This window comes from Aspergillus wentii (genome assembly GCF_001890725.1).
Source record: "Aspergillus wentii DTO 134E9 unplaced genomic scaffold ASPWEscaffold_3, whole genome shotgun sequence".
Lineage (NCBI taxonomy): Eukaryota > Fungi > Ascomycota > Eurotiomycetes > Eurotiales > Aspergillaceae > Aspergillus > Aspergillus wentii.
Window position 1 is genome coordinate 1,205,851 of NW_024467834.1, and position 12,961 is coordinate 1,218,811.

Consider the following 12,961-nt stretch of genomic DNA (forward strand, 5'->3'; position numbering starts at 1 on the left):
CGCAGTGACAGGGCTGGCTGGTTGAGAAGAACAAAACCAAGAAAAAGAAAAAGAAAAAAAAAGGATTGCCCATTATTATGTCTTGACATATCCTCAATTTCTGGGCCTACAGCATGGTTTCTTTCCGCTCTTACTATTATTGAGTCATGTACTCTTGAATCTCCTCGCTGCTGTCTTTATGCCTTTTCTTTGTTCTCCCCATCTCACATCTGACTTCTCCCCTACCTTTCATTACAAGAAACTCTCATGTCTGTCGTCAGCGTTGTGATGCCCTCCCGACGGGGAAGACAGCCGGGGAAGCATCCTCTGCGTTTGCCCATCATCGCTCCCAAGGATGACATTCCCATCGATTCGCATCTTCATGCTACTGAGATAACAGCTTCGGTTTCTGTTCCACGGCCTCGAGTCCGTTTGCCCCCACGATCTCGAACCGGGTGCTGGTAGGTTGTATTGATTCATTCCACCAGTCTGCTTCCAAGAGTCTCACATGAATTTTCCCTAGGACATGTAGAGTGAGCCGCTTTTCTTTTTCCTCGCTGATCCTTGTCGGGGTAGTTGCGGTTTGCTGACGTGTGTCTCTTTGCTGAAATTGCAGAGTCGCAAAGGTAGGTGTCTCTTCTTTTTCTTTTCCTGTCTCTACTCCTGCCCGTAGCATCGTTTGATTGACTGGAACCTTTTCTTCCGTTGCTCTATAGTCAAATGTGATGAAGGCCATCCTTATTGTGATGTATTGCAACATTTTCTTGGTGGCTTAGCGATGATTGCGACTGACTCGAAGTGTTTCAGCAATGTACTCGACTGGGCCATGTCTGCGACTATCAGCCCCGACTGTCGTTCAAAGACGATACCCGTCGCACCATAAGACGAATGTCGGAGGTCAATACAGCAGGAAACGTAGTCTGGGATCGTAAGGCTTCTTCCCAGTCTTTTCTTTGGTGCTTTTGCCGGCGTCATGTGCTAACTAGCATGTGTGCTCTGTTGCCAGCTAAGTCAACTTTCCGTAGTGAGAACAGCATCGCCATCTTAGAAACAAACGACCCGCTTCCTTCATTTTCGCTACTTAAATCGGATGAAGAACGAGAGAGGAAGGCAGAAACTTCAATGCCAGGCACCTACCACGTCGTTCTCGTTCCAGAGAGTTTCTCTAGCCTCCCAGAATATTCCCAAGGCAGCTCTGATAGAGGCCCCAGAGATTCTGTTGCCGCTCCCTCAGTCAGCCAGGCTGTTGAAGACAAAGATCGTTCTTGTGCAAACGAAGAAGATACCAATGTGGTAATTGTCGATGAATTCCAGGACACACCACGGCGCCCTTCTTCTCATTGCAGAAGCTCAACTCTATCCCCAACGTCCGACATGCTAGGCTCTCTATCGCCGACTATCGAGTCCTATATCACTTCTCAGGACGTCATGCAAGACCACCAAATGCATTTACCAGGTCAATTCGTCGAAGATGTAAGTCAAGAAGCGACTTTGCTTCAACATTTCCGACAAGTGGTATGGAAGCAATTATTCCCGGGCGAGCCTTTGCACGACAACCTGGGTGACCACAGTTTAAGCGCAGAGGTTTTTGAGCGAGAAGCTGCAGAGTTTCCCCCCGTAAGTAATTATTGCTATATTTGTGCTTTACTGGCCGAGAATCTGACGGTTTTGTCTTCAGCTTTTCCATGCTATGATGGCAGTATCTGCTCTCAGTCTAGCCCATCAAGATGGTAGCCAAAATATGGATGCCTTGCAATACTATCAACAGGCCTTTCCCTCGTTGCAAAATAGCATTCGTAGCAGCGAAGACCTTTTGTCGGATGGTCTCTTCCTTACGCATTTTTTGCTTCTCGTATACGAGGTAGGCATCTTGCTTTCCCCCTTTTCTGCACAGGAAGAGCACTGACTTGCCATGACATAGATTGCAGCTGCTGAACCCAGTGGTTCAAACCTCTGGTCACACCATATCTCCCGGCTACTTCATATCTCGATACTGAGGAGATCAACGCTTGGAGCAGAACGATACTCCTTTGTGATATGGTGGGTTTGTAATATCGACCTGTACGCACTGCTTAGCGGAGCAGGGACGGGCGAGTTTATTGGGGCAATGATAGAGAACCATCTGCTGCCTGAAGCAGGGTCTCTTCTCTATCCAGCTGGAAATGGGGGGTACAGCGTGATCTACCCACAAGAGAATGATAGCCTACCCATCTTATTGCGCCTGTACCATGACACATTTATACTATCTTTTCAGCTAGGGTTTTTGGGTGCAGAGATTCGACGAAGTATAAAACAGTCGTCGTTTATGTTCATTCCCTCTGATCGGCAGCAAAGGGAGATTTCGGGGATACAAGAAGCGTTCAGGGGGCTGTGGGAATCGCCAAACATACAATACTTGCTTCAGACAGATCTACCCAAAAGATCAAAGGATATCTTGCAACAGGTTAGTTTAGGCACCATCTGCCAGAGCCCATTTGTTTGGTATATATGTCGTTAACTCTTTCGGAATTTTAGTCATCCGCATTGTTGCATACTGCGCTTCTCTTCTCCCATACGAGCATGTGGCCTGGACAACACCTTGGACCAGAGGCTTTTCCTGAAGATAACATTTATCCTCACGTTACGGCTATCTTGCAGATCGCTGAAAGTGCGATCGCTGAAGCTGGAGGGGCTGGCCAACGATTTGTCACCTTCCCCCTTTTCCTGGCCGGTGCTGTCACCACTTCTCATGAGCAAAAGATGGTAGCGATGGAGCTACTATCAAATATGACCAGGGAAGAGATGGGGTACAATGCGGCGACAACGCGATATATCCTGCAGGTGGTGTATGAACAACAAGCACAGCGACTGATGAGCGCGGGCCATGCATTAAATGTGGACTGGGTGGATATCATGGATCAACATGATCTCCAGGTGGTTAATTTTGGATGATTATTCTTCTCTCATGAGTCATGTATTTACTATTTATTAATTTATGTATGCGATTATCAGCATTGTCGAATATTATAGTAATAATAACCAATTGATACAACAATAATAAAGTGGTAGAAATGAATGATATCGACTTTTTTTTTCCCCCTCTCTTCGTTTTGTTTCCATGGATAAACCATTGCGGGCCGAACCAGAGAGACAATGAGGATTGTTTTTTTTTTTTTTTTTTCCTCCTTTCAAATATTCTCCTCGATGGAAGCAACACTGCATATCCACATGCTCCGTACATCCGATGCAGCCGATCTCTGCAGCTATTATTTTTTTTCCAGCCTCCCACTAGATGTCTCCTACAGACTCCACTGCTGGTGGCGCCAAACTGCCATCCGCTGTTGGGCCAATGATGGTTGTGGGGTCTGGTTTTGACGAACAAGGCCGGCGGCTATTCAGCATCGTCACTCCTCTCGGCCTCCCTGATCCTGGTTTTCTTCTCTCCTGAGAGATCATGAGCAGTACATCTTCTCATGGTTGCCTGTTCTTTGGTTCTTTTTCGCTCTTCTCAATTATCCTGGTTATTCTTCGGCCCAACTTTCTCTCGAGTACTTTATTGAAGCTTCTTCGGTGCTAGATAATAGTACTCAGCTCCGATCCTTACCCCTCATTGTCACTCCACCGGGCAGTCCAAAAATAAGGTCAGAGCACACATACTTCTTGGGTTCGTGTCCAGCATTTGCTCCATTCTTCTGCAATTCTGTGGCTTACAGTCTCGATTTTCTTTTTTAGAAGGAAATACTTGGGCAAAGCCATATTATATTCTCTCGCCATGAATCCCAGTGGTAGCCGTCAGGGCAACACTGAGGACGAACTGTTTCTACAACCATCTCCCACACCAGCCGAACCGCCGATCGTTGAACCTTTGCGCATCGGAAAAAGAGAGAATACTCCTTCACCAGCACAGCATAATGTTCTTCCATACCCAGATGACCGACCTAGGCTCCATCAGAGCTCGGGCTCCAATGGGTCGAGCCCGACGGTAGATGGTGGAAGAATAGGCTCTCCAGCCCAGAACAATCAGTCTTCAACGCCGGCTGGCTCCGGCGCATGGAGACCATCTGATTATCCTCCCGCCTTGCGGCCGCGGGATGGCCGTGAACCGAAACCAGCTACATTGGCAGAGAGGCGGGGGAATGCCCCCAAACCGCTGCCCGAGTCCCCCGGTCCTGATTCCCCTGATAGAGAAGGGTTGTTCGCCAGGAAGTATCAACGGGTGCCGGCACCCCCGGCTCCCTTGAATAGCAACTCCCAGCCGGATAGCAGTGGGTATAAAGATTATCGCCAGCAGTATTGGCCACCTCCTCAACCTTCACCTGCCGCACGACCGGCTTCCGCGACACCGTCGCAGGGTCTACAACCGCCCAACAGCGCCATCAATCGCATCAGCTCGACCGCCTCAACCTCAACTACACGAGCCCAGCGGGGGTCCCCGCCGCCACCGGAAACTCCAGTGGTTGGTCCTGGTCAACAGCCTGGCTCAGATATCGAGGCCCGGTACGCCGCCGCGGGAATTGCAGGCACTTCCACACTGGCGGGCTTACAGTCACAAAGCGCTGCAGCGCAGAGAAGAGCAGAGCAATATGTTGGTCAACAGCCAAGGCAGCCGCAGCCGCAACCGCAGCAACTGCGGCAACAGGAACAGGAACAACTACCCGTGCGTCGTCCATGGACCCCTACCGAACAGCCCGGAACACAGCCCCATGGGCCACCTACCGTTTATCAAGGTCCCAATGTCGTGACCTCCGACAATCCACCAGCAACTGCCCTTCCTCCTCAGCCTGTTGCCACCCCTCCCCAGCACATCCAGCCTCAGCAGCAGTCTCGAATCCCACAGAATGCTCTGGAACAAGATATCGAGAGAATGCGAATTAGCTCTTCGCCACCCCCGGCATATTCCAGCGTATCTGGGCCGGCTGCTTCGCAGGGATTTCCAAATGAGAAGCAACGCCCTGCAGCACAAATGGCACCGTCAGGACCAATGGCTGGACATCCTGCGATGGCCCCAACGAACGGGATTGCTGCCGGTGGTGCCGCTAGTTCTGTTGCAGCCGCTGCTGCTGCCTCTCCTGCGCCGGTGACTTCACCCCAAGTTCATCCTGCCTTCGCAAACGACCCTAGACAGCAGCTTTCATCTGTACAGTCACCGCAAACTGTTGCTCAGAGTGCACAGCCAACCTTCCAGCATATACAAGTTAGTGCATCACCCGCACCCTCAGGGATTCCTCCGGCCTCTCCTCCTCCCCTTCCAGAAGGCTGGATAGCGCATCTTGACCCCAACTCGGGCCAATACTACTATATACACCTTCCCACTCAATCAACTCAATGGGAATTTCCCAAGGGCCCTACGCCCTTGAACCTCAATGACACACCTCTGTCGCCAGTGGGAAGTGTATATAGCAGCCACCCTCTATCCTCCCCCGGCCTGTCTGCGTTTGGCAAACCTCTGGTGTCCCCTGGTATGCCAATGACACCTGGATACCCCGTGACACCAGGCTATGAGAGTTTACAATCCCCTATAGTAGCGGGATTTAGTGGTCCCCCGCCTAGTAGCGGAGTCGATCTGTATAAGGTTGCCCCGACAAATGGTGTTTACTTTGGCCCGTATCTTCGGTATACCAATATGGATTTAGAACGTGGTCTCTGGCTGGGCTCTATTCTCTTGGTGACCGATGCTGCACAACCCCCAACAATACATATCCATCAAAGTGTTGATCTGTCACCCAGCCCCCGGCAACTGAAAGCAACTAACATCGCAGTCCATCAACGATGGACTTTCTACAAGTATGAGATTGACTTGAAAATGGACGAGTCCGGCCCTGCCAAATGGACTTATGCTATCACGTCACACCTTGGCTGTACCCGCTATGAGTTCTTGGTCGCCGGTCGATATGAGACCAACTGGCGCTTCATCTCGACGTCTGGGAACGACTTTTCTCTCAATGTGAATGCTAACGACCGCGCCCGTCTCGGAGGGGTGGGCTTTATGTGGAAGGATATCATGCAGAAGCATAATGAGATCGGAGGATTCCATACACAATTGTCTTTGGGAGGTCAAATCTACGCGGATCGGATGTGGAAGGAGATTCCGTCTCTAAGACAGTGGCTGACGATCAGAGGAAAGGAGGCCAGAAAGACCACACCCTGGACTGCAGCCCATGAGGAGGATGTCTCCCATGCCTACTTCCACTACTATACGAGCCACTTTGACCAGCCCTACCTGCGGGAAGCATTTGCTCAAATTCCTTACGTCTGCCAGATCGATGATCATGACATGTGAGTTTTTCTTCCTGGCGCCGATTATGAAAATCGCTAATGTGTGCAGCTTTGATGGATTCGGTTCATATCCCGAACATATGCAATTCTCGAACATGTTCAAGAATATTGGCCGGCTTGGCATCGAGATGTATCTGCTCTTTCAGCATCATACGACGTTGGACATCCTCCGCAATGTCAATAATGATGTAGACTTATTCACTATCACGGGGACGGGCTGGCATTTTGTCAAGTTCTTGGGACCGGCGGTTGCTGTCGTTGGCCCCGATTGTCGATCAGAGAGGAATCCATATCAAGTCTTAGCTGGGCCAACATATCAGGGTATCTTCCCTAGGGTAGCAATGCTGCCACCCTCAGTGCAGCACTGTCTGTGGATGCTGTCCGTGCCGATTATCTACCCACGGTTGGAAACTGCAGAGCATATCGCAAACACTGTCGCTACGGGGAAGAAAGCTGTGACTGGTGCGTACAATGTTCTTGGGAAGGTCACTAGCTCTGTGGCCGGCGTAGTTGGTGCAAAGGATATGGTCGGTTCCGGGTTCGATTCAGTCAAGCGAGCTGTGGGCAAGTCCGGCCTTATGGGTGGGATATTGAGCCCTTTTGGGGAATTTGATCTCCTTGACGAATTGCGAGACCAGTGGACTCATGAATCAAAGGTATGTGAAGCTGTAAATTGTCGTTTACTTTCCATCAGTATATGAAGTATGCTAACCACGATTGCCAATACAGGACCTTGAGCGAACATACCTCATCCGCACTCTTCAGGGTATTGCGCATCAGAAGTCTCTTCGCATGACATTCCTATCCGGTGCGGTCAATGTCTGTGGTGCAGGCTTAGTACACGACCCAGGCCATCCTTCAGACCACAAGACCATGTATCAACTTATCTCATCATCGGTCGTGAACAGTCCACCTCCTTCCTATGTCATCAAAGTTCTCCATGGAAATAACAAACCCATCTATATCCCTGCCAACGGCCACCGCTCCACTCCCTCGCAACCCACTGACACCAAGGAAGACATGATGGAGATTTTCCAAACCGATGTCACTGGCCAAGCACGCGAGCATCGAAAGCTAATGGGCCGTAGAAACTACGCTGCTATCGTTGCGTATGACCCAGAGGTCACCAGTGCACCATACGGCCAGCCAACTCTGGGAAGCGGCAAGCTGAACCTTGCTGTGGACTTCATGGTCCAGGGTGATGGAACATATGGCAATGTTGTCAAATACGGGCCAGTCATTGTTCCTAGCCTGCCACATGGGAAATGATTGATTCTCTTTCATATCTCGTGGGATCGGACTATCTTCTTAATACTTGTTCTCATTGCCCATCCGTTTTGTTTCACATTGATGATGTGGATCTTACCCTATGCCTCATGTTATTCTTAGCGCTGAGCCTGGTTGCTTTGCTTTTAATTGTATTTTCAAGTTGGTAATTCAGTTTCATAGCTAGTATACCAATTATCGTATCTTTTATCTTATCTTATTTACTTTCCGCTAATCAATATTAAACAAGATACATTCTGCCGATTTGGTTAATTCTAGCCTAGCACGTTTTCCTATGAATTCCATTGGGTGCGTAATTCTGAATATTCAGGATAACGCTTAAAGGATTATGAAATAGGCTTCATCTCATGGAAAAAAATAAATAAATAAAAATAAAATAAAAAGAACTGGGAAATGAAGGAGTGGCTAACGGAAAGAAGACGAGCAAAAGCAGCCTGGGGTATATAAGAAAAACAATACACATGATCTTAACAATTTCACGCCATCAAACTTGGTCAAAGAATGGTTCATTCACAGCCGACTGAGGGGTAGGGAAATCGAACACTGATGGATCACCCCCAGGAAAACAGAGGCCTAATCGCCAAAAGTAATCACGATGCGCAAAGAACAGTTCCCAGAGCCTGTATCTTGGGGGGATAGGGTTCCAGGACAGGCTAAACGGTGATGAGGTCATTTGAAAAGGCTCGTTTTGACAGTTCGCTGCTGGTCGAAGTTGTTCCTGATCCATGAGCACGGTTTGCTCTCCTGGGTCGTCATGATTGTCGTCAGAAAGACGGCGTTCTTTTTCAAAGGCGTCGATATAACTCAGCTCATTGAGCATTTCCCTCAGTGGAGATTCAGACCCTGAAATGCAGTTTTCATCTTGGTTGCCGTCACAAAGTTGGAGATCATAGATGGAAGGGGAAAGACTCTGCTTGGAAATGAATATTTCGCCAGCATGCATCTTGTACCCCCATTCCTCCATAGGAAGTAGCGGGATAGGGTCTTGGACGTGAGTTACCCGGCGGAATCTGAGCTCATCACCAGGCATATGATGTAAAGCAGAGAGCCCGAAGCTTTTATCGAGGAACTTGGCAAATCCCTCATTGCCAACTCTGGGTTCACCGAATGTCGTCACTTGTGGTTTCCAACCTTTCAACTGCATCTCAAGGCCAGCCAGTGTGGCTACTGCTCCACCTAACGAGTGACCAACCAGAACTACATCATAGTCCGGATACTGCTCCCGCGCCGCTGTGACGTAACTGAGAACGACCGAGCGGGTATTGTTCCATGAGGCCAAAAACCCCGCATGAACGGTGCAGTTCAGGCATCTTGGCGTTCCTTCCCCTTCTTTGTCACCTGTATATGGGGCGTACTCTTGCTGGTATGCGGACAGATCGACTATTGTGTTTGCGATCGAATAGGTTCCACGAAAGGCGACGATGATGCGTTCTGGGAAGGGAGGATGAGAAAGAGCGATATAGCCACATGAGTCCGAGAGCAAAGGGCCTGTGTTCCAGGTCTGCAGGAGGAATGTCAGCACCGGGCATTATTATAATTCTGTAATGCATAGCTCTGCCTTACGGTTACCAATTCAAAGCCCTGAAAATCACTGCAATGACTTAGACACTCGAACGGTTTGCTGACCCCGACGCTTCCGACACAGTAGGAAATATCGACAATGCGGGCTAATTCCTCGAGCGAGTTGAAGAGCTCGCCCGAAACATTGCGGTCACCGCCATCTCGTGGGTTAAAACCTGCTTCGTTTACGGGGACGACGCGGGGGGCGGAGAAATGGAATAATTGCGCTATGACAAACAGCAGAAGGATAAGAGTAAAGTTATTTGTAAAAGCCATGGTGCTAGGTAACTCGGGTTCTGGAGGTCATTGCTGCGGTGTGTTGCTGGGATGCTGGACTGCGACAGACATCCCTTTTGTAGATGTGGATCTCGTCATGTGGGTTGGTGATGAAGAAAATCCGGGGGAATCGATTAGGTAATACGGCTAGTATGGGAAGTGGATCAAGGCCTCCAGCCAATGAGCATTGTGCATTCGTTCAACAGAACAGGAGTACCTTACCTAGGTACCTAGGTACTAGGTAGACACATACATATGGAGTAATATATACAACAGCATTTGTATTACAATTCCTAGAGTAGGAAATATAGTGTTGTTCTATTATAGACAGGCCATCGCAAGTGTATAGCTCAGCCGTTCAAAGTCGGTGTTCAATACCCTCGATGTGATGCATGCCGAACTCATACCCGGAGGCAGCATCCATTCATCATGGGATTAAATGGTCCAGATAACCACGCGACCATCCACTCCACTTGCTATTTGAAGTCATTAGCTGTTTGTCAGATGATGCGGGGCCGGTGGGGTAGGCTTCTTACTGCTGAACTTGCGGACAGCACCATCGGCTTCTTCATACACTCTCATCGTACTAATGGTATTCTGGTGGATTGTCTTGAGCTGTGTATCAGCCTGGGTTTGTCCCTTGAGGTCCATTTGCCGAAACAGGTTAAGGGCAGACTCCTCGCGGACACTACCAGCGCCCGAGCCTGCCTTGTTTTCAACTGTCCCAGTAAGCTGCCACCCACTCTCGTCACCACGGAAGCGGTATGGCTCGCAGTCCTGCATACCCCTATCAGCACAGCAAAACAACCAAAGTATATTAGTATACTTACATGACCGGCGGCAATAATTTCATTTTCTCCGTTCCAGATTAGGCTGTTGAATGGCAGGAAGCGAGTTGAGATGTTCAACATCGCTCGAGGAGGCTGCTCTGGAGCACTTGGGTATACAACAGTCACGCTACTATCATGTCCGGAGAATGCAAGAGCATCGCCACTGGGAGAGAAGCTAACTCCGTGAATCCAGCCAGCTGAGTCATTCAAAAACTCCCCACAAATTGTGTTGAAGGGGAGACGCTCGCCCCACGCACTTGGCTCCGGGCGAGTATCAACTCCCTTGATGAAGCTAGACAAGACTCTTGCGTGGGAGTCGGTGGATCCAGCAGCCAGCAAAACAGAGTTTGGGTGCCACGCAAGGGTCGTGATGGTACTGCGGATTGGCTTCTTCAGGTGCTTCGAAATCCACCAGTCATTTTCTTCTTCAAAGTAGCATACCGCGATAACACGGGCCCCTGAGCCAACGGCGAACTTTTGCTCGGAGGGGGACCATCGCACAAATGTTGCAGCCCTGTTGATTCGAAGAAGAACCAAAGTTGGCCTCCAGCCCGATGGAGTGCGCTCCCAAACATATGCATTACGATCTAAAACGCGGGGGTTAAGTCAGTCGGCGGATTGATAGGAAATAATGCATCTAGACGAACCCTGAGAGCAAGTCACAATGCGTCCACTGTTAGGGGCAATGTCGACCGAAGTAACAATTTTCTCGTGGCCTTTCAACTCATCGGTCAACGAGAACTTGGTGCCTGAGTTCTGGTAGAGCTCCACATTGCTATCCCGCGCAACAGCAAGCGTCTGCTTATCAGACGAGAAGGAGTGGTCGGCGATGGGATTGTGAAAGAGGTGGTGAACTTGGGGAGCTGCCATTGTGGATTAGACGACAGGAGGAGCTCTCTACTGCCGTTCAGAGTTCACTTGTTATGTATTTGGTATTTATGAATAAAGTGAATCCAGAACGCGGAATGTTGGCGGGAAACTGGCTCAGGGACGGACGCCGATGACGACGCCGGAAACCCGATTACATAACTATCACATGACCCAACTACATACAGTTTTCGATCTGGCGGAAGTCATGGCCACACGGCACGTTCAAGCTCAAGCGAGCAAGCAACTCGAAGCAACAAGGCTTCATTTTTCCGCATAACAATTTTCACACTCTCCCCCTTTGTTTACGCGTGAGGTGTTTCTTGCTCTCCTAAAACTTTGAATTATGACTACAAAAGTAGTTCCTACACGTGGAGGTCCTCAGGGCAAATCCACCACTGCTGGACCTCCGAACCAAACGTCAGTTCCCATTCCATTCTTTCCAATTGCAGCGCCACAAAGCTCTGACAATACTCTAGACTATATTGTACCAACCTACCAGATAAGCTCCGAAAGTACGACTTGCGACTCTCGCTTTATACCCTTTTTTCCACCTACGGCACTGTTCTTGATGTCGTGGCCATGAAAACCAAAAAAATGCGCGGTCAGGCCCATGTTGTCTTCAAGGACGTTCAAGCCAGCACGCAAGCAATGAGAGCGCTCCAGGGATTTGAATTCTTTGGGAAAGAAATGGTATGCGCCAATTGTCGTGTCATTCAACCGCCCCTTGCTCACGTAATGGGTATAGAAAATCGTTTATGCCAAGGGCACCTCAGATGTTTTTGCGAGACTCCGCGGCACTTATAATGCACCAACAACAGGATCTGCGGGGGCTATCGGTGGCGCCTCTACTGATCTTCAAAAATCCATCTTTAGTGGCCCTCCTGGATCAGCAGCGTTGCCCGCCAAACCAGCCACAGATGCCAACGGACAAGCGCATGGGGTTAAAAGACCTCGCGAGGAAGAAAGTGACGAAGAGGAGGCGCCAATGGATGAAGATAGCGATGTGCCAATGGAGGCTTCATCGGACGAAGATTAGGTTACCTTAACCGATTTGGGCCAGTCGTGAGCCAGTTGAGGGGGTAGAGAAGGAAAGAAAAGACAATTTGCTAGACTCTGCGTGTTTGAAGAAAACTCCTATCCACGGTGCATTGGGGTATCTTCCTGCATACTATTTGTTGCAAAAAGCTCGCACGGCATATGCAGGTTCACGCAATTGCCGACCAACCCAAGCCAGATGAGGAGGTAGGTGTCGGGTGTGATACCCCGCTGTCCTGCGATATCCCTCATAGCATCTGCGGTGTTGCAAGGATGAACAAAAAATGTCGGAGCGCCAGACCCTGGATGATACTACGAAATGAGTTTTGATACGGTTTGGTTTCAAGAGCACGCGCACATACATCGAAACTGATACCGCCCATGACACCAACATTCTTCAGTTCTTTTCTGTATTGGTCTGGCACCAGGTTCTGGTAGACGGCGTCTATGCCAACCGGTCCCTGATGGTTACACCGCAACATAAAATACAGCACGGGAACCTGGTATGTTGGGGAAAGAAGGACACTATATTCTACCTGTAAAGAAGCGCTGGAGTCCGTTGTTCGAACGAGAGCTTCCTGATGAGTGTCAGAAGATGAAAAGGGAAAAGAAAAGAAGGGCACCTTTCTACGAACCGGATCATCTTCAGATGCTTCCAATTGCGCATCCTGGGGGTCCGCTGCTTCTTGTTGCATGGTATCTTGGCCGTGTTGGGCACCAGCATTGTGGATATTTCGTGATATCTTGAGAACCGGACCACATCTCTAGTAGACCAAGCAAAATTACAGGAATTTAGAACACTGATCAGTATATTGTTTAATATTGTTTAATGTTTTTTTTTTTTTTTTTTTTTTTTTTTTTTTTTTTTT

General features: G+C 49.2%; 5 protein-coding genes across 5 annotated transcripts; 3 read left to right on the forward strand and 2 right to left on the reverse strand.

The window, feature by feature from the left end:
- The first annotated feature begins 985 nt into the window (after positions 1–985).
- Positions 986–3,058, forward strand: ASPWEDRAFT_38387 (uncharacterized protein). The gene is made up of 4 exons (XM_040834874.1): positions 986–1,596; positions 1,658–1,840; positions 1,901–2,422; positions 2,494–3,058. Exons 1-4 carry the CDS (start codon positions 1,102–1,104, stop codon positions 2,908–2,910), a joined length of 1,617 nt encoding a protein of 538 aa, XP_040690433.1. The 5' UTR covers positions 986–1,101; the 3' UTR covers positions 2,911–3,058.
- Positions 3,059–3,730: 672 nt separating this feature from the next.
- ASPWEDRAFT_26213 (WW domain protein) lies at positions 3,731–7,503 on the forward strand (the record flags this gene model as incomplete). Its single annotated transcript, XM_040832821.1, has 3 exons — positions 3,731–6,234; positions 6,284–6,890; positions 6,964–7,503. The coding sequence occupies 3 exons, from the start codon at positions 3,731–3,733 to the stop codon at positions 7,501–7,503; spliced, it is 3,651 nt and encodes a 1,216-aa protein (XP_040690434.1).
- Positions 7,504–8,005: 502 nt separating this feature from the next.
- Positions 8,006–11,057, reverse strand: ASPWEDRAFT_50199 (uncharacterized protein; the record flags this gene model as incomplete). The annotated part of the gene is made up of 5 exons (XM_040837397.1): positions 8,006–9,022; positions 9,289–9,308; positions 9,894–10,134; positions 10,188–10,774; positions 10,835–11,057. 5 exons carry the CDS (start codon positions 11,055–11,057, stop codon positions 8,006–8,008), a joined length of 2,088 nt encoding a protein of 695 aa, XP_040690435.1.
- Positions 11,058–11,400: 343 nt separating this feature from the next.
- Positions 11,401–12,093, forward strand: ASPWEDRAFT_108400 (U2 snRNP complex subunit MSL1; the record flags this gene model as incomplete). Its single annotated transcript, XM_040827986.1, has 3 exons — positions 11,401–11,474; positions 11,534–11,747; positions 11,803–12,093. 3 exons carry the CDS (start codon positions 11,401–11,403, stop codon positions 12,091–12,093), a joined length of 579 nt encoding a protein of 192 aa, XP_040690436.1.
- A 98-nt stretch (positions 12,094–12,191) lies between these two features.
- Positions 12,192–12,850, reverse strand: ASPWEDRAFT_106862 (ATG3/ATG10 family protein; the record flags this gene model as incomplete). The annotated part of the gene is made up of 3 exons (XM_040827842.1): positions 12,192–12,404; positions 12,455–12,670; positions 12,728–12,850. Coding segments are annotated over 3 exons (552 nt in total), but the record flags the coding sequence as incomplete, so codon positions are not given.
- Between the last annotated feature and the right edge of the window lie 111 nt (positions 12,851–12,961).

What these genes read in the sequence shown, in the direction of transcription:
- ASPWEDRAFT_38387 (XM_040834874.1), top strand. Translation starts at nt 1,102, where the DNA reads ATGCCAGGCACCTACCACGTCGTTCTCGTTCCAGAGAGTTTCTCTAGC. An exon ending in AAGCTGCAGAGTTTCCCCCC is followed by an intron (nt 1,597 to 1,657) that starts GTAAGTAATTAT and finishes TTTTGTCTTCAG; the next exon opens with CTTTTCCATGCTATGATGGC. An exon ending in TTTTGCTTCTCGTATACGAG is followed by an intron (nt 1,841 to 1,900) that starts GTAGGCATCTTG and finishes GCCATGACATAG; the next exon opens with ATTGCAGCTGCTGAACCCAG.